Genomic DNA, 18,509 nt, shown 5'->3' on the forward strand with positions numbered 1-18,509 from the left:
GTATGTTTGTTCATTATTGTTGGGTTTTTTTCCATTTCACATACATCTGCAATTTTGAGTTAATACTGAACGCTGAGAAAGCACAATAAAGACAATTCTGTTGGTATTTCTGGTCTGATCAAAAGCAATAAGTATCAGAAATCTCATTAGAGATCTTACTTTTGCAGCTCCAAAAGGTTGAGCAAGCTTTGGAAAAACCTTGGAACTTTTTTACACTATTTCCTCTCCTTAGAAAAGGCTTGAAACTTTTTGAGGGAGGGGACATCTTCTCAAAAGCACTGACTGTGGGACCCTGCTATCCACATAACATAGGTTCCACAAATCTTTTTTTGCTGCCAATAAAGTTCAGTGCAACTCTCTGATGTTTCTCAGGAGGGGTGAGAGCAACTAAAGCAAAACTAAGTATTTTAATGAGACTGCTAGAGGAATAAATAATCAACTTTCAGCATAAAATACCAGAATATGCAATTGGCAGTTACCTGCTACAATGATATGTTTGATGATGTAAGGCCAGGTGACACCAGTGCCTTTTTTCATTCCTTTCTTTTTGCAAAGTGGGACATTTTTCTGTTTTTACGTACATTCCCAAGTGAATGCATATGTACAAAATCAAGGCATAGACAGCAGCAATAACAGGAAGCTTTTCTCCTAAAGAAAATGCAACTAGAAATGGTTCCAGAGCTGAGAGATATTTTCGCTTAATCCCTATTCCATCCTCTTCTGAAACTTACCTTTGCGAGAAGACGTCTCTGTAGGGGCTGCCATGCTGGAGTGCAATTCCATATCCCCTGTCTGCGACAGTGTTCCCAACTGTGTAAAAGGAGCAGTCTGGATCATTGATGGCCACGTATTCCAGAACTGCTGCATCCCACACAAAGGCGTAGTTCCCATATTTCACCTGTAGCAAATAGAAAATGACCTTAAGGCAGCAGCTTGTCAGCTCCAAAACAAGGCAGTTGTGACCAAAACTTGTTACCATCTGAACATGGCCGGCTCCAGGCACCAGCTCAGCAAGCAGGTGCTCAGGGTGGCCAAGGGGAAGGGGCGGCACGTTGGGCTCTTCAGCGGCAAGTCCCTCAGTTCCTCTCAGAGGGAAGGACCTGCCGCCGAATTGCCGCCGAAGAAAAAAGCGGCACAGTGGAGCTGCTGCCGATTGCAACCCACCACCTGCCCCCACGCCGCTTGGGGTGGAAAAAACCCTGGAGCTGGCCCTGCATCTGAAGGCTGTGTGATTAAAAAAATGTTGAGGTTTCAGTCCAGTTTCCAGCAGTTAAGTGTCCATATCCCCAAAACCACTGCCACAGCTGATGCTGGTTGACACTTTTGTTTGTAGATGCAGCAGGCATACTAGGAATTGAATGTGAACTGAAAACAATTTGCCCTCAGGGATGAGGCATGTGGGTGGAGAATTTGGGATAAGCTAATACTCTTCCCTGTTCAGTGTATAAATGGAGGACTTCGGTTCCCAGGGCTGTCAATCGGGCACCTTTCACCTGTGCTAAATTCACACAGTGTAGATGTGTGCGTGAGAGAGAATCAATGTAGTGCCTGTTTTACTCCCTTCACTCTTTTACCAACCCTCTGGTCCTGATGAAAGGATCATTTTATGGTGAAGGCATGGACTGAGACGGAGAAGATCTGTCATCAATTCTCAGCTCTGCCACTGATTCCATGTATGACCTTGGACATGTCACTTGATAACAGCTTTTCAAAAAAGCACTACTCTCATTTACGTACCAACATTGAGTGGCCAGATTTTCAAAAGTGCTCCAAGGGAGCTGCATGGTCCTGAGCACTTTTGAAAATCTGGCTATTTGTCTCTGCCTTAATTCCATATCGGTAAAATGGCAATTCCCTGCTTCAGAAGGATACCATGAGAATAAATTTATTAATATTTGTGAGGTGCTCAAAGGCTATGGTGATTGGAACCAGATAAGTATCTAGATAGAAAATTTGCTTCAGTGACCTGAAACACAAGACTCTTTTAAAGAGAAGCATTGCTCTACAGAAATATTTCCCCTGCATTTAAAAAAAAATAAAAAACAAAACACACACAGTAGCAGCTGTGTGTTTCATTGTCAAGACTGACCAGGACAGGCATATCACAATACCATTCCAATGAAAGCTCCACTTAGACCACACTAATGGAAAGATTTCTTCCTTAAGTTATACTAATGAAAAATTATGTGCCTTGCCCATCCTGCTGTCAAATCTGCTAGGTTGTAGGCCAATCTTACATGGCTAGTTCATGCAGCCTATTTTACTAGTGATTGCAGCTGAGTTAACATAGCTTTCTTGCTCAGAGTTTTAGCCAAACAATTAAATGAATGTTTTTCTGAAGATTATTTTATCATCCAGGGTGATGGAGCTCTCGGAAGTATCGTTGACTAGCCCTGGTGTTTCCGGCATTACTTTATGCACTTTTGTTGTCTGTGTGAAGCACTTGCGCTAGTAGATGTGAATCACCACAATTGTGACTGAATCTGCAGTTGTAATTGCCATCCAAAACCTTTGTTAATCTGCCAGGACAGATCAATCCTCACAGCAGCAGCACTATTAATACTAGGTGGCCCACTTGTCCAAGAGATAAATGGCATTGGCACACGTAATATAATTAGCTTTACCTAGAGAGGAACATACATTCTGTCTCATTCCTCAGCTGGGTCCATATCATGAATTGATCCTAGTGCCTGTGTACACAAGAACATAGCAGCAGCTGAACTTCAAGCTGCGTGGCTATTCTTATTTTGGTTTATACCGAGTTTATTCTGGTTTACCTGAATAAATTAGGAAAAGATTTAACTAACTTGAAATAATTCTCATTTACACCAAAATAAGGGGGGTTGCACCTGTTTAATTAAAATGGTAAAAAAAACCAACCAACCAAAGAAAAACCCAAACAAACCCTGACAAATTAAACCGCTACAATTTTGGGATGTAAAGAAGACCATAGTATCTAAACACAAGCATTACTCCTATAAGGAGAGGATAAATCCCACATCATATCCACCAGTATAGTAAATCCTACATTAAATTACACACATAAACTATGTGAAAGATCATTACTAAGATTATAAAGTCAAACACTCAAAAGTTAGGAAAAGCCAGACATAAGGTTGCCTTCTTTTTGTGTGTAGTCTCCTAGGCTTTTAAATAAGCCAATTGAACCCTGTCCCAGAAATTCCATCATGTGGTATTATATTGACACCCACATGGTTCATTAGCAGGGTTGGCACTTTTAGATCCACTGTACTGGCCCTTGCCACTTGGCTTAAAGGAGTAACCTATTATTGCTACGTGGGTTAGCACTAGAGAAAGAGGAGACATGCACTTTCCAATGGTATTCACAGGTATTTTCTGCAGAAGAATGATGGAACTCAGAAATGTTGGGTTCCACTCCAGGGGCTGGAAGGGATTTTGCTCTAATGCAGGGTTTCTCCACTTGGATCATGACTCAAAACTGGGTCCCCAGAATGTGTCAAACGATAACAGAGCTGGCTTTGCTCAGCTCCCTGCTCCAGGAGTTGTGACCTGATGCGCAGGGTCACACTGCCACTCAGATATGGCCCAGCCACCCTTACATCATGACGGCAGGGGCCAGCCTGGCTAAATCTGAGTAAGTGGTGCTGTGACCCTATGCACCAAGTCCCAATACCACTCTCACAAATTTGGCCTGGCCAGCCCCGCCATTAGGTCAATGCCTGAAGTGGGGGGCCGAACCCAGCCAGCCTCGCAGGAGGGGAGACGGGAGGTAGTGATTGGCGTTACATTTCTGAGTAAGTACTGGTTCTCTGACATATCCTCTGCCCTGCAGCCGGGTGACACCCCATCTTCCATGCCCCCTGTCCTACCCCCCAGCTTGGGCCCCCTGATGTATCCCCAATCACAACACTGTGTGACTCTCCCTCTGTCATACCATCCATCTTGGCCACCAGCACCCCAGATCTTCCCCCCTGCAACCCCCAGCTCCTTCTGCCCCCAACTCCTTTCCCCAGCCCCCGCTCATATCCCACAGGAACCCAAATCCCCCATCCCTTTACCTTCTGCTCCCTATGGATCATGTGTGGGGTCTGTGTGGTTTTTTTTTAGGAGTTAGCTTGCCACCTGCCCCCGACCTCTCTGCCTCCATATCCTTTCCCCAGTCTCCCACTTCACTCCCACACCCCTCTGTCCTTCAGTTTGTTCCTCGGCAACCCTCAAACCACCATCTGCTTCTGCACTATACCCAATGCCCCCGATCTCCTCAAATCAACTCCAGCACCCCAAATCCCTCCCACCCCTTACCCTCTGTCCCCCAGGAAGGGACTATGTTTTGGGGGAGTGACTTGGTTCACTACCCCTCCCCCCAGTTGCCAAAGGGGGGCGGGGGTGGTTCCCAAGCTGTTCACATTTGGTCTTAGAATCTGGAATCTGAGCTCTGTGCCCCCATCCCAGCCCTCTGACAGACTCCTATGGGGGTGTCTCTCATCAGGTCTATGGGCTTCTCTGAGGTCTCTGGGTCGCGACAGTCCAAATAGGTTCTGAGCCTAAACAGGTTGAGAACCACGGCCGTAGTGGACACCTACTGTTATCCCCATGCCCCCAAGCTTGACTGATTCTGTCCCATCTCCTCCAACCTGGTCCTGTCCCAGTCCTGTCTCTTCCCCATTCCTGGATCTTTTTTCCAGTCTCCTTATCTAGCCAGTCCCAATCCCTCCTCCTCCTCAGGCTTCTGATTCCAGTTCCAGCCTCTTGCACAGCAGGTTCTACTCTCCCCTTCTGGACTCTTCTTCCCAGTCCCCATCTCCCCTACTCTCATTCCATTCTTCCCATTCCCAGTCTCCTTGCCCACCCAATACCAGTTCCCCCTCCCACTCCTTAATTCCTTATCCTCCCACAAATCCCCTTGCCCAGATAGTCCCAGTGCCCTGCCCCAGCTCCTCTCCCAGCCTCTCTTCCCCACCCCCATTTATGTTCACTATCCTCACTGCCACCCAGTCCCAATCTTCCTTCTTAGGTGCCTCATCCCAATCCCAGTATCTCCTCATCCTCCACCTCACAGTTCCTCTGTCAATCTGTCTCTCCTACCCCACACACTTCTTTCCTTTTGCCTCACTGGTTCACAGTCCCAATCTCCTTGCCCAGACAGTCCCAGTCTCCTCCCAGCTGCTCATCTGCTGTCAGTCTACCACCCACTGACTTCCAATCACCCAGTTTTGCTCTTTCTTACTGTCCCAATCTGCTTGCCTAACCCGTCCCAGTCTCTGCCACGCCAGGTCTCAGACTCACTGACTAGTCAGTCTCCAACTCCCAGTTTCCCCTCACTCCAACTCCCAGACCCCATTTCCCTTTTCCCCACCAGTCTCCATGTCCAGTATCTTTCCCCATACCAGTGCCTTGTCCCAATCTACTCTCCCAACCCCATCCAGCTCTTGCACCTTCTGTTTTGTATAAGGCATCTTCTACCTCCAAGCTGCTTGGGTCAAACAGCAGAGGCATTGAGAGCACAGGAGAGACAGGCTCCCTGTTTTCAGTTCTGGTGCCTGGCCCTGGCCTGTGGTAGCTTAGAGCTGAAACTGCAGGGAAAGTCCTGCTCAGCCCTAGGCTGGAACATGCCCAGTACAGATGGAACTTTCAGGGAATTTAGTCTGCAAAGCTCTAGCAAGTCTCTACTGAGCATATACAAACTTAAATTTTTTAAAGGCTTATAACTTAGCAAATTTGGGTAAGTTTTCATAGAGATGGCAAAAGACACATTCCTGACACAAAGGTTACCACCGTACCAAATTTTGAAGTCCCTGCTCCAAAGCACAGGAGCACTACAGCTTTTCAAAGAAAACATCATTAACATTTTTGACCTTAGGCAAAACAATGTATTTTTCTCTAACCTTGCTCTTGGAAATAGCTGACACGTTTTTGGCTGAAATTTTCCAAAAACATTCAGCCCGAGGCAGACCACATCATGGAAAATATCATCCCAAATGGTTAAAATTAGTCAGTTATAAACAACTGAAGGCAAGAATTTATAAGGGGAAGTGTCAGCCAAACTTAACACGTGGTGCTAGCAGTTCCATCTATACTACTCCATTGGAGGTACTGCATCCAAAGAAAATTACACTGCATTCATCCAGGGCACTAACTTCTGCTTAATATATTTTTACCATCCAGAGACCTTCTGCTTAATGCCTTTCTTTTCCCTTCCCACATATTCTCCTCAGTCTCATGCATACTCTCAGGATATAATTTATGTTATCCTAAATTTGTCCCCCTGCAATGTATAGGTGCACCACTTTCCTCAACTGGATGGAATGTCAGACTTGCTCAAATATATGTGATTATGTTCTCCATGAGTGGTTAAATACAAAACAAAGTACAGACCTGTCATCTCTAAAGTGCATGTGATTCTGTTACCCTCTAATTGTTGCAGCCTATAAGCTGTAAAAGTACGTCCCTAGCATAAACTCTTTCATGAGTTACCACTGGAATTGTTCAGGTTCAAGAAATGCCAAACCACATTTGAACACTAGGAGTAAAAACCTTGTTAGCGACTGTTCTTGGTGCTCCCTATTTCTCTTGTGGAGTTTGGGTTTGTTGCCTTTTCTCTGATTGTTCACATCCTCCATCTCCCTCCCTGTCACCTTCCAGTGATGATACCACCACCAAAACTGCAAGTCCAGCAGTTGTTTTAAATAACTGATCCAGCAATGAGACTGCCAGATGAGATCCTAGAGCCTGGTAGGAAATGGTTTTCCTATCTTGTGAGAATTTGAGATTTTGAAAAATATCCTCAATTCAAATCAGGATGAAAAGTCAAAATCTTTCTTTAATAATTAGCTTACATTATTAAACGGAAAGTCATTTTGACCCAAAAACATTTTTTTTTATTTTGAAAATGTCAAAATGCGACATTTAAATGATTTTGAAACTCTTCAAAATTGTTTTGAAATGGGAAATTTATTAGGAACGACCCTTTTCCACAAAGACTTTCAGTTTGGACAAATTCGCTTTTTCCCCAATGTAAAATGTCAAAAATGTTCCCATCAGCTCTACTACATTCTTCATTGACTTGCTATCCCATTGGTCTCTCCAGGGGCTCGGAGAAGTCATGATACTTTTCTCCTGACTCCTCTCCCTGGTTCCATTCTGCATTTCTATATCAGACTAGGCAATCACATTGTAAAATTGAGATGAATTCACTAGACATACAGAGACAACGGTAATAAATAATAGCTAAGTAAAAAGTAAACAGAACATAAAGAGGCCATCTGGGGCTAGGCAGCCCAAAAGAGGATTAAAACCTAAGTCAGCATATTAAATTACACCATGTCATTACATCATTTAGATCAGAGCTTGACAATGTGGATAATATTTGTAAAGACTGTTTACAATTAACAGCTACTGAAGCATGCCATGATAGATTTTTGTTTGAGAGATGTAGTGCACAAGGGGCTTTTCTTTCACATGCATAATCAATCTCCTCTGGACTAAACACACAAGGGCTGGAGAGGAACAATTTTTGTTTAATGCTGTAGAGCTGGAGGAATTTTCTTCTTTCCAACAACTAAGATTTTGGAGCAGAGAGGGAACCAGATTGTCCATGGAGCTTTGCATGAATATACAAGGATAGGAGGAGGAGGAGGAGGAGGACAGGGCACTCTCTTTCACACCCTTCATGACCTGGGGTTTGGGGATGTGAAGGAATTCCCACCTCTGAACTCTACTGGGGTTGCAACTCATCTCAAGGGGGCCAGGGAGCAGTTGGGAAAAGATGAAGTTATAGCCTAAAGGATAGTGTAGCTTGCAGGCTCCCTCTGAGCCTGGGAGCTGTCGGTACAATCCATCCCAGAGCTCTTCTTGTGGTGGGCTGGCTCAGCCTGCTCCCAATGTACTTAAAGGCATAATATGAGCAAGACAAACAGACAAGACTCTCTTCAGCAGTGAGGCTCTGTGGGGGTAGCACATCCCAGTCTGGAAGGCAGACAAGTACAATATGCAAGTGAAGAATCATGAGGGGTTTGTCTCAGAGGGAGATTATGAGTGAAGGAAATAAAAGTGAGGAACAGAAGTCTAGGAGAGGGAAAGTGAAGAGGAAAAGTGTGTGTATGATTCCTGGAGACGATTGGGATGGATTTTTAGCAACAGGAAAATTAAGGAGAGGTGGCTGAGTTAGGAGGAAGAGAGTCTGTTAATAGGGCAAACTATTTTGACAGGTGGGGGATGGTATTTGGAGGCAAAGTTTTGGTAGGCCATGTCCTGTTTTGTCTTAATCTACCCTTGAAGAGTCATACTGAAGGGAAGAAAGTTGTGTGTTTATAAGCAGGCTAAATCCCCACTCAGTTACTTCAAAAAGGTTCCTGTTTAGGTCCCTTGCTGTCAAAGCCATTCATAGTAAAAATGAGAAAATATAAAGAGTGCAAAAACATTTCTGGTCAACAAAAAGCATGATCAAGTGAACAGATGCAAATAAATTGCAAAATCCCTGGACCAAGCCAAACTCTCAGCCACTGGCAAAACTTGTTACAATTAAAATTTGGATTCCAGCAGAGACTTCATGATTCATGTCTAGAATCTGGGAGTATCCCAGGCTGTACATGCAGTGGACACTGCTCTTTATGGGACACAGAAGTGAGGCACTGAGGAGACATATTAAGTCATCCGTCTACCTACCAGTACAATATTGTTCCATACAGCACAGTACATTTTGTTGCATTATTTGTCCCAAGAAAATAGAGCTTTCCCCACTTCCTTTAGGAGACTATTCCTTAGTCGAGTAGGTCTATGAGAATTTTTTTCTTGATATTTAGCATTAATATTAATATTTAGCATTAATATTTTATTTTTTCCTTCTTCAATCTTCCACTGTTTTCATTTTATCACTTCTAGTGATTTCTCTTTGTGCCACTCTAAATGATCTTTCTACCCCTTTGGGGCTGAAATCTTTCAAATATTATAGGTTGTAATCATGTGTCCACCATCTTGCTTGTCACTTAGCCAAGTTAGATATAGTTAGTGTAGCTCTCTTTAATCTTTTCTCCTAAATCAATCTTTTCAACTCCCCAGTTATTGTTATTTATTTATTTTGCTCACTTCAAACTCTCTCTAAGTTACAATTATCTCTCTGGTAATGAGGAGTGCATTCCCTAAGAGAGTGTCAACTGCTTGTAAAGTTGTCTGGCAGGAGTAGATGAATTTGGTTCCCTTTTTAGTATGTGCTTCCTAGCATAAGGGCAAAATTATCTTCTCAGATTCACACAGTATATCTTCATGGGTATTTTCCTCTCTCAATATGCAGAGATTTTAAACATAGGAAAAATAAGAAAAATGAAGATGAGATCTAGATCTGAGAACAGAGTTCTGACAGAGTACAGTGTACTGCATCTGTAATGCCAATTATATGCTATGTGTCTTTGTACCCATTATATGAAAAGTTGAGGAGGTGGGGCTGGCACAACGAATGAAGAAGGAAGTGGATTCTAGAACAAAATGATAATTAAAAGCTCTATCGCCTCATTACTGAGATGAGTGTAGATTCTCTAGCTTTCCAACAGGCATGTTGCAAATTCTCCACTTTGAGACACATGATAAACTTCAAACCCCCCAGCTCCACATCATGACAAAAAGCTAAGGAATGACAATCAATTATAGGGACTAAATAAAGGCAAAACCTCAAGGGAAAAGGACAAGATCTTGTAGTATCACTCACAGCAGATTTATATTCCTGAATTCTACATTTCCACATAGTTATACTGTAATTTCATGAGGAGATAATGCCGTTTCAGAATGATGGCAAATCTGAATGCAGTTCGCACTCTTTCATGCAGCACCTGGGAGGCTGAGAAAACAATTTGTATAGGAAGTGTGTTATCAGTCAGCAGCAATCCCGGCTTTTTAGTCAATCTAGATATAAAGTCTGAGTGCTACAAACTGTATCCCTTCTTTCTACATCATACATAATCAGCATTCATGTGAGTGTTCTAAGGGAAAGGCTAAAAAGAGTTTTGTGTATTTGATGAAGATCCCCATACAAAATGAGATACAAAACTGGATATATGGTCTTTTGATAAGGATTGTTTGTATGCATGACACTGGATTTTAAGTGAAGCCAGGAGATTGATTATTGGACCAAAATGTTTGACCCCACTCTTGAGTTTAATGACCCATTCCAAGTGAGTTACTGTAAAAAGGGAATCTATTTAGCATTATATATACATCAGGGGAAATCAGCACATCAGTGGTGTTAAACATTATTTCTATAGGACTGTGTATCACTACACATTATAAGATAATATAAGAAACCTTGACTATAAACACTATATCAACTTCATCCCTCACCCTTGGGGGGAGGGATAGCTAAGTGGTTTGAGCATTGGCCTGCTAAACACAGGCTTATGAGTTCAGTCCTTCAGGAGGTCACTTAGGGATCTGGGGCAAAAATCAGTACTTGGTCCTGCTAGTGAAGGCAGGGGGCTGGACTCAATGACCTTTCAAAGTCCCTTCCAGTTCTAGGAGATTGGTATATTTCCTATTACTATTATTATTCCTGATGCAACTCTATCTAAAGCAGTGGAGTTACCCCAGGATCCATTATATATTTCACTATATGTGAAGCATAAGTTTGATTCATATTTACTGGTGGCATTTCTAAGTATCTTCGGGCCAGCTCATAAAAGCGATGAAGGCTACAGGCTCCATCAGCACAGTGTTTGAGTACAATACTATATAATCTTGTCCTTCATGTCCTTTCAATATTATATAATCTTGTCCTTTTAACATTTTTAATATATATTTATAATTACAGAACAGTATAGTCTTTATAGCAGAAGAAAATAAAAAGTAACTATCTACTTCAAGATTTCCCATTTGAGTGTTGTAAAAATATTTTTAAAAATGTATTTACAAAAAGAGATTTGCAAAAAATCTGTTTTTCTTCTTTAAAAGAGCTAAATAAATGCCCAGTGGAAAAATGTTAAGATACATTACAGGCTACATAGAATTACCAGTAACCGCTGTAAAAACAATAGAATATTCTAGTTACATGTGTACACATTTTTAAAAATAAAACAATGTTTGAAGCCCAATGTTTAAATTAAGGTTAAATTGATTGGGGAAAAGTAAATGTATTCAAGTCTGGAAACTTAAACAAAATCCCTGAACACAGTACTGTATTCCTCTACTTCAGAAAAACACACAGTGCTTTTTCCATACATTTTGAATAAAAGCCACATATGCCCAACTGTAGCAGACCTTTCTTTACCTAATAGGGCACCAACTGAATTACCACTATTTAATCAAAAACCACATACCCAGACATGCATCTGAAGAAGTGGGTATTCACCCACGAAAGCTCATGCTCCCAAACGCCTGTTAGTCTATAAGGTCCCACAGGATTCTTTGCTGCTTTTACAGATCCAGACTAACACGGCTACCCCTCTGATACTTGACACATACCCAGAGACAGTCTCATCAGATTCACCCTTTTGGAATGCGTCAATGATCACAACAGAAAATACAGATATAGAAACAAACGGAAGACACGGATTAGTCACTTGCTCCCACATTTATAGTCAAGTGATGACATTGTTTCACAGTCCACTATCTACATGTGTTAGCCAGTATCTACCCATTCCACTACACTAGCTATACAGAGGAACAACACTACCATATGCAGCTAATTTTATTTTTCCTTTTCATGTGGTCTGAAACCTGAGTATCAACACACCATACATCTAGTCATCATCAACTGTACAAACATTAGATGCAGACCATAGGGAACTATACTTTATTCTCCAAAACTATTTTATGACCTTTGATGTTGCAAAGAGGATATAGAAGAGTAGATAGCAATGGGAAGACTACTTGAAATACTTAGATTAAATGCTGGTTCACATTATGTAGATACTGCACTCTAAAATGGGATATAGCAGGATTTGGGGGCAGAATTAAAGTTATCTGTGGAATCTTAATTCTAAATTTCCAGATGTTGTCAAATGGCACTTTGATGGCCATCTTGCAGCCTCACATGAAAGCATCTTCAGTAGATGGGATTGGAAGCACAGTAAGCTCCATCATCTCCTGTCCCAGGATCTCACTAAGGTCATTGTCTATTAGAGTTGAGTGAAAAATGGTATTTCCAACTGCAAGAAATTCTGATATTTCATCATTTGTTTTCATCTCAAATTGGGATAGAAAGTTGAAATAGAAATTTTTAATGGAATGAAAACTTTAAACAAAATTCCATTTGGGTCAGAATGAAATGTTTGTCATTCTCAAACTGAAATGTTTTGTTTCAGATTATTGAACTGACTCAAAACCTTTTGCTTCAAGTGAGCTCAACGTTAAAACTGTATCTGCCTCTGGTGCCATCATGCCTCATGGGGGGTTGTAGTTCTGGTGCTTCTTGCCCCATTTTCTCCTGTGGGCCCGGGCCTCTGGTCAAACTGTATCTCCCATAATAAAGCTCTTGTTTTGTGACTCATGTTGCACTGCATCATTTGGTCAGAGGGCAGATTGTGGTGCACCATGGGCGGTGTGTTTAGGTGTTGGAGTTCAGCTCAGAGGGTAGAATAGAGGCACAAGGCACCCAAATTATGACACCCACGAGTAGAGCTGCACAAACATTTTTATCCAAAACTTCCCCCACCCCAAGAAAAAGGCAGATTTGGGTTGACCAAAACATTTGCCAATTCACATCAAACTTGCCAAATTGTTGTGGTAAAAAAATCATTGACATTTTCTAAATGAAAATTTTTTTTATTCCAAACAGCTTTTAATTTCAAAATGTACTTCAATTGTGTTGAAAACATTTTTTAAAAAAAGTTTAATTAGCTTAAAACCAGAAGAAAACATTTTGTTTGACCTAAAACAATTTCTTTTTCCTTTTTGGTTTGCTGAAAATTTTTTTTAAAATTGATTCTGATTGACCCCAAAATAATATGTTTTATTTTTCAGTACAATAGAATAGAAGAGAGCAGATTCATCCCTAAAAATTGTCGAAGCTGGAAATTGCATAATGAGACAGGAGGGAGGGGCTGTTAGAACTCCTAACTTCATTTCTCTCTAGTACAAATTTAATCTTTCATTACATTGTCATATCAGATTTCAGCAGCTTGTTTATTTGTTTCAGTTGTTACTTCACCAGCTTGAGAAGAGGTACTGTATAGCAAATTCATTGCCAATTGCTTTAGAAAAGATTATCAAACATCGAGAGCAAAATTGCTCTTACACTATATAAACCTAGAATAACTGCACTGAAGTGAATATTATTCCAGATTTACACCACTGTAACTGAGAGCAGAATTTGTCCCTCAATTTTTAGCTTGGCTTCCAGTTGCTAAAATAAATATGAGTTTTGCTGTTGTAATTAATAATATAAGTCACAAAAATATAATAACCAGAGTTGACAGGGTAAAGACAAAACAAAAACCCAATTTCTCAATTGGAAAAGAAAATGCATTTAGTAATCTTTTCAAGCTGTCACAGCAAAGCACTGAAAGGCAGCAGATCTCTCTGATCACTGACATGCAGCTGAGCCACAGGTAATTGAAACTAATGCCAGTTTCAGTGGGAAAAAAACTAGAAGGGAAAAAAGCACAGCGGGAACAGAAAACCACTCACAATGCGTTACTTTAAAAGGTTATGAACCATTTCTTCAGAGTGGCTCCCTGCTTTTTTCTTCTTACCTGACAATTTAGGTGGTACAGATATTAGTGAGTAGCATTTTAACTGAACGCCAGCAAAGGTCACCTGCAGAAACTACGTGAAAGCATCTCAGCCTTTCCCCAGGCATAGATGAACCATAGCAAGTGCTGATCTTATTGATGAGAAAATTTAAAACACAATGCCACTAAAGGCAGCTCCCCACTCTGATTTTATTTATTTATTTATTTAAATTATTCTCAGGGCAGAATTCAGTTCTGACCTATCGAGGCACAATTCCCATTGGCTGTGCTGATCTACACCATAAATGAGTTTGGCCATTGGTTTCTTCTATGCTTCCATTTGAGTCTTGTAAGTCAACTCTAGGAATACACAATAGTTACTTGTGGTTTGTTCTTAAATTAAAGTCAATTAATCTTAATTTTGGTCTCATGAATTAAAGAATGAGAAGTTCCAGGCACTGCTTTTTTTATTTAGGATCTGTATAAAGTACCGTAGGAACGCATAACCATCATTCTATGGGCTCTCTCAGTGTGACGGGGTTCTGGGGGTTGCCACCTGGAACTGAGGTACAGTTGAGCCCTCTGTGTCACCAGTCTGGGTTCTCTCTTGCACTGTGATGTTGCGACAAGCTGCAAAGCCCTCCAAGCAAGCACCCACCACACCACCCTCCACACAGAGACCACACCCATCTGTGTTCATGAATGCTCTGGCCAGCCACTCATGAACCCACAATAGAGAGGCTACAGCCTAAACACTCCCAGCTCCCTAGCCTGAGACCTCAGAACTGTACCATCCTGCCCTGCTCAAAGTCCAACCACTATGAATTTATTACGCAGTCCGCCAATCTTACAAAGGAAAGTGGACATGCACTAACCCTTGATCATGAAGCAAGATTTATCCCTTTTGCACTTCAAACAACAGGCAGCATTTTAAGTAAAATATAAAATGGATTTAACTACAGAAATAACTTTTAAGTGATTAAAAGTGATAGCAAAAAGATCAAAGTAGATTACCATAAGAAATAAATCAAAACACAAACTAAGCTTACAATATTAGCTAGGATTTGAATCAGTAAACTCTCTCTCTAACTGATGATACAAGCAGTCCACCAAGTTTCCATATACAGGCTGGAAATCCTTTTGCCTAGGCCCATCACTTCCCCCCAAGTTCATTCCTTTTCATCCGGTACTTTCAGGTGTAGGGAGAGTGAGGTGCAGTCATGTCGTCATTCCCCCCCCCCCTTTTCTTCCAATGTGCTGGAAAGCTGTTTTACTGTGACCTGGGTTAAACAGTTTCCATTGTGTAGTGCTATCTCTGAGAGGTTTCTATTGTACACAGTTCCTGGGGTAATCCTTGTGTGCATTTCCTCAATAAGCCATTAACATTGTTTGGCCTTTCTATTGTTGTACCTGAAAGGCTGCTTGTGGGTATTCTCAACCTCATAACATGTTTCAGAGCACATACATAGCCAAACTTCGTAAATTCACATACAGTGATAGCACATGCAATCCAATGAGATATTCATGTCCATCAGATCAAGACTTTTAGAATGATACCTCACAAGGCATACTTTGTGCAAAATATATCCTAGTTATATGATTGTGGTGAATATGGCAGTGCCAGGGTGTGTCACACTCAGTGCCATCAACACCAAGGTACTGTGTCCTGAAGGCTGCCCCCATCCACTAAGAAAAAAATATCCGCGCTTCAGAGGTGTTTAAGACCTAGGGTACGTCTACACTACGGGATTATTCCGATCTTACACAAATCGGTTTTCTATAACAGATTGTATAAAGTCGAGTGCATGCGGCCACATTAAGCACATTAATTCGGTGGTGTGGTCCATGGTCTGAGGCTAGCATCAGTTTCTGAAGCGTTGCACTGTGGGTAGCTATCCCGTAGCTATCCCATAGTTCCTGCAGTCTCCCCCGCCCATTGGAATTTTAGGTTGAGACCCCAGTGCATGATGGTGCAAAAACAGTGTCGCAGGTGATTCTGGGTAAATGTCGTCACTCATTCCTTCCTCTGTGAAAGCAATGGCAGACAATCATTTCATGCCCTTTTTCCCTGGATTGCACTGGCAGACGCCATAGCATGCCAACCATGGAGCCTGTTTTGCCTTTTGTCACTGTCAACATATGTGTACTGGATACTGCTGACAGAGGCGTTACTGCAGTGCTACAGAGCAGCATTCACTTGCCTTTGCAAGATAGCAGAGATGGTTATCAGTTGTTCTGTACCGTCTGCCATGCTGTTGTAAATTGGCGATGAGATGATGGTTATCAGTTGTTCTGTACCGTCTGCTATACCATTGTAAATTGGTGATGAGATGATGGTTATGAGTTGTTCTGTACCGTCTGCTGCTGTCATGGGTGCTCCTGGCTGAGGTCGGACGGGGGCACAAAGACAAAAATGGGAATGACTCCCCGGGTCATTCCTTCCTTTATGTTGTATCTAAAAATAGAGTCAGTCCTGCCTAGAATATGGGGCAAATGTGCTAGGGAACCAGTGTACCAGAGAGCACAGCTGCTCCGTGTCAGATCCCGCAGAAATGATAAGCTACATGCCATTCTAGGGGATGCCCCTGCAACAACCCCACCCATTGCTTCCCTGCTCCCCCAACCCTCCTGGGCTACTGCAGAAGTGTCCCCCAATTTGTGTGATGAATGCAGGAATAAGAAACACTGACTTGTTAGTGAGATAAGATGAGGGGGAGGCAGCCTCCAGCTGCTATGATAGTCCAGGCAGGACATTAAACGGTGCGGGGGAGAGAAGCCCAGCATCCTGCTGCTATGATAGTCCAGGGAGTACAGAATCTTTTCTTTAGACATGAATGGGGGGGGCTGATGGAGCTCAGCCCCCAGTTGCTATGATGAAGATGGTTACCAGTAGTTCTGTACCATCTACTGCAAATGACCGGGAGTCATTCCTATTTTTACCCAGGTGCCCCTGGCCGACCTCACCTGAGGCCAGCCAGGAGCACTCATGCGCTGATGATGATGATGGATAGCAGTCATATTGTACCATCTGCCACTAGGGAGGGGAGCGGAGGGGATAGTGCTGTTCACTGCCGCAGCATCGCGTCTACCAGCAGCATTCAGTAGACATAGGATGACATTGAAAAAAGTCAAGAAACGATTTTTTCCCTTTTTCTTTCACGGGGGGGACGAGGAGGTAAATTGAAGAGCTATACCTTGAACCACCCCGGACAATGTGTTTGACCCTACAGGCATTGGGAGCTCAGCCAAGAATGCAAATACTTTTCGGAGACTGCGGGAACTGTGGGATAGCTGGAGTCCTCAGTACCCCCACCCTCCTTCCATGAGCATCCATTTGATTCTTTGACTTTCCGTTATACTTGTCATGCAGCACTGTGCTGAGTCCCTGCTGTGGCCTCTGTCTGGAGATTTTTTCAAATGCTTTGACATTTCATCTTCTGTAATGGAGCTCTGATACAAAAGATTTGTCTCCCCATACAGCGATCAGATCCAGTCTCTCCTGTACGGTACATGCTGGAGCTCTTTTTGGATTTGGGACTGCATCGCCACTCGTGCTGATCAGAGCTCCACGCTGAGCAAACAGGAAATTAAATTCAAAAGTTCGAGGGACTTTTCCTGTCTACCTGGCTAGTGCATCCAAGTTCAGATTGCTGTCCAGAGTGGTCACAATGGTGCACTGTGGGATACCGCCCGGAGGCCAATACCGTCGATTTGCGGCCACACTAACCCTAATCCAATATGGTAATATCGATTTCAGTGCTACTCCTCTTTTTGGGGAGGAGTACAGAAACCCGTTCAAAGAGCTCTTTATATCGATATAAAGGGCCTCGCTGTGTGGACGGGTGCAGCGTTAAATCAGTTTAACACTGCTAAAATCAGTTTAAACGCGTAGTGTAGTCCAGGCCCTAGTTTCCCTTTTCTTCCTCCTTCATCAAAGGATCTATCAGAAGATAAAGATCTAAGGCAATATCCTTGTCTGCTTTCCACAGATCTGTGGTGCAAAGCAAACATAATCAGTAATCAGCTCAGAATTCCCCTTGCCTCGGTGAATCCAGTTGTCAACATATTGTTCATGCCTGAGGCAAACGGGCCAGGCCCTAAATTCCTGGAATCCCATGCTCAGGTGCCAGAGCAGCTTCTTGAGGGCCACTACAACTAGTACAATTTAGAGCAGCATCAGAGCTGCTCTAACTTTTTGCTTGAGACTGAACTTGTGCTTGGTCGATGCACCCTTAGCCTGAGCTGCACAGTGTTCCACATGAGCAGTATTCTTGATCTGGCTATGCAGATTTGTATGTGAATAAAGGAGGGTTGGGAGAAGGAGAAGGGGGATTTCCCTCCTCTGAACTGTTTGCTAGCTTTAAATGTTCAATAACAAACCTGCCAGGCAATATATCCTTCCCCTCCACCTGTACTTATTATCCTGTGTTTTATAATATTGTTTGGTAAGTAGTTCCTGAATATTTGGGTGATGGGCACTTTTGTTATGCTGACAGGTTAGTCTGACAGATCAGAGACAGAGACAAATGTATTATGACATACTATTTACACTGGTCTACAATTTCAGGCAGCACAGGCTCCCCCGGGTAGCCAAGGAAAGGTTTGGCTAGCCCAGACACACTAGGACGTCTATCTAGTGATAGATATTGGCTCCGAGAATGTCTTTATGTGACCATTTTACTTACCTACTTTCAGCTGTCAGCACCCTTCCTGGCTTTAAGACTCCTGTGTGTTTTTCTCCCCCCATTTCTAGGATTTTCACAAATAAATAATTACAACCGTCTATTGAACATACACAGAGCAGACGAACTAAAGGGTTTTATGCTTAGAGGTATAGCATTATGGAACAAAATCTGATCTACAATTTTGGGA

General features: G+C 42.4%; 1 protein-coding gene across 1 annotated transcript in view; it reads right to left on the reverse strand.

The window, feature by feature from the left end:
* The window catches only part of GRID2 (glutamate ionotropic receptor delta type subunit 2), a 1,091,344-nt gene that overhangs the window by 110,122 nt on the left and 962,713 nt on the right, over window positions 1–18,509 (reverse strand). Inside the window, exon 14 of the mRNA XM_030564822.1 lies at window positions 732–898. Coding sequence (XP_030420682.1) covers window positions 732–898 — 167 coding nt within the window. The remainder of the gene's footprint in view (window positions 1–731; window positions 899–18,509) is intronic.

Source organism: Gopherus evgoodei, chromosome 5 (assembly GCF_007399415.2).
Source record: "Gopherus evgoodei ecotype Sinaloan lineage chromosome 5, rGopEvg1_v1.p, whole genome shotgun sequence".
Lineage (NCBI taxonomy): Eukaryota > Metazoa > Chordata > Testudines > Testudinidae > Gopherus > Gopherus evgoodei.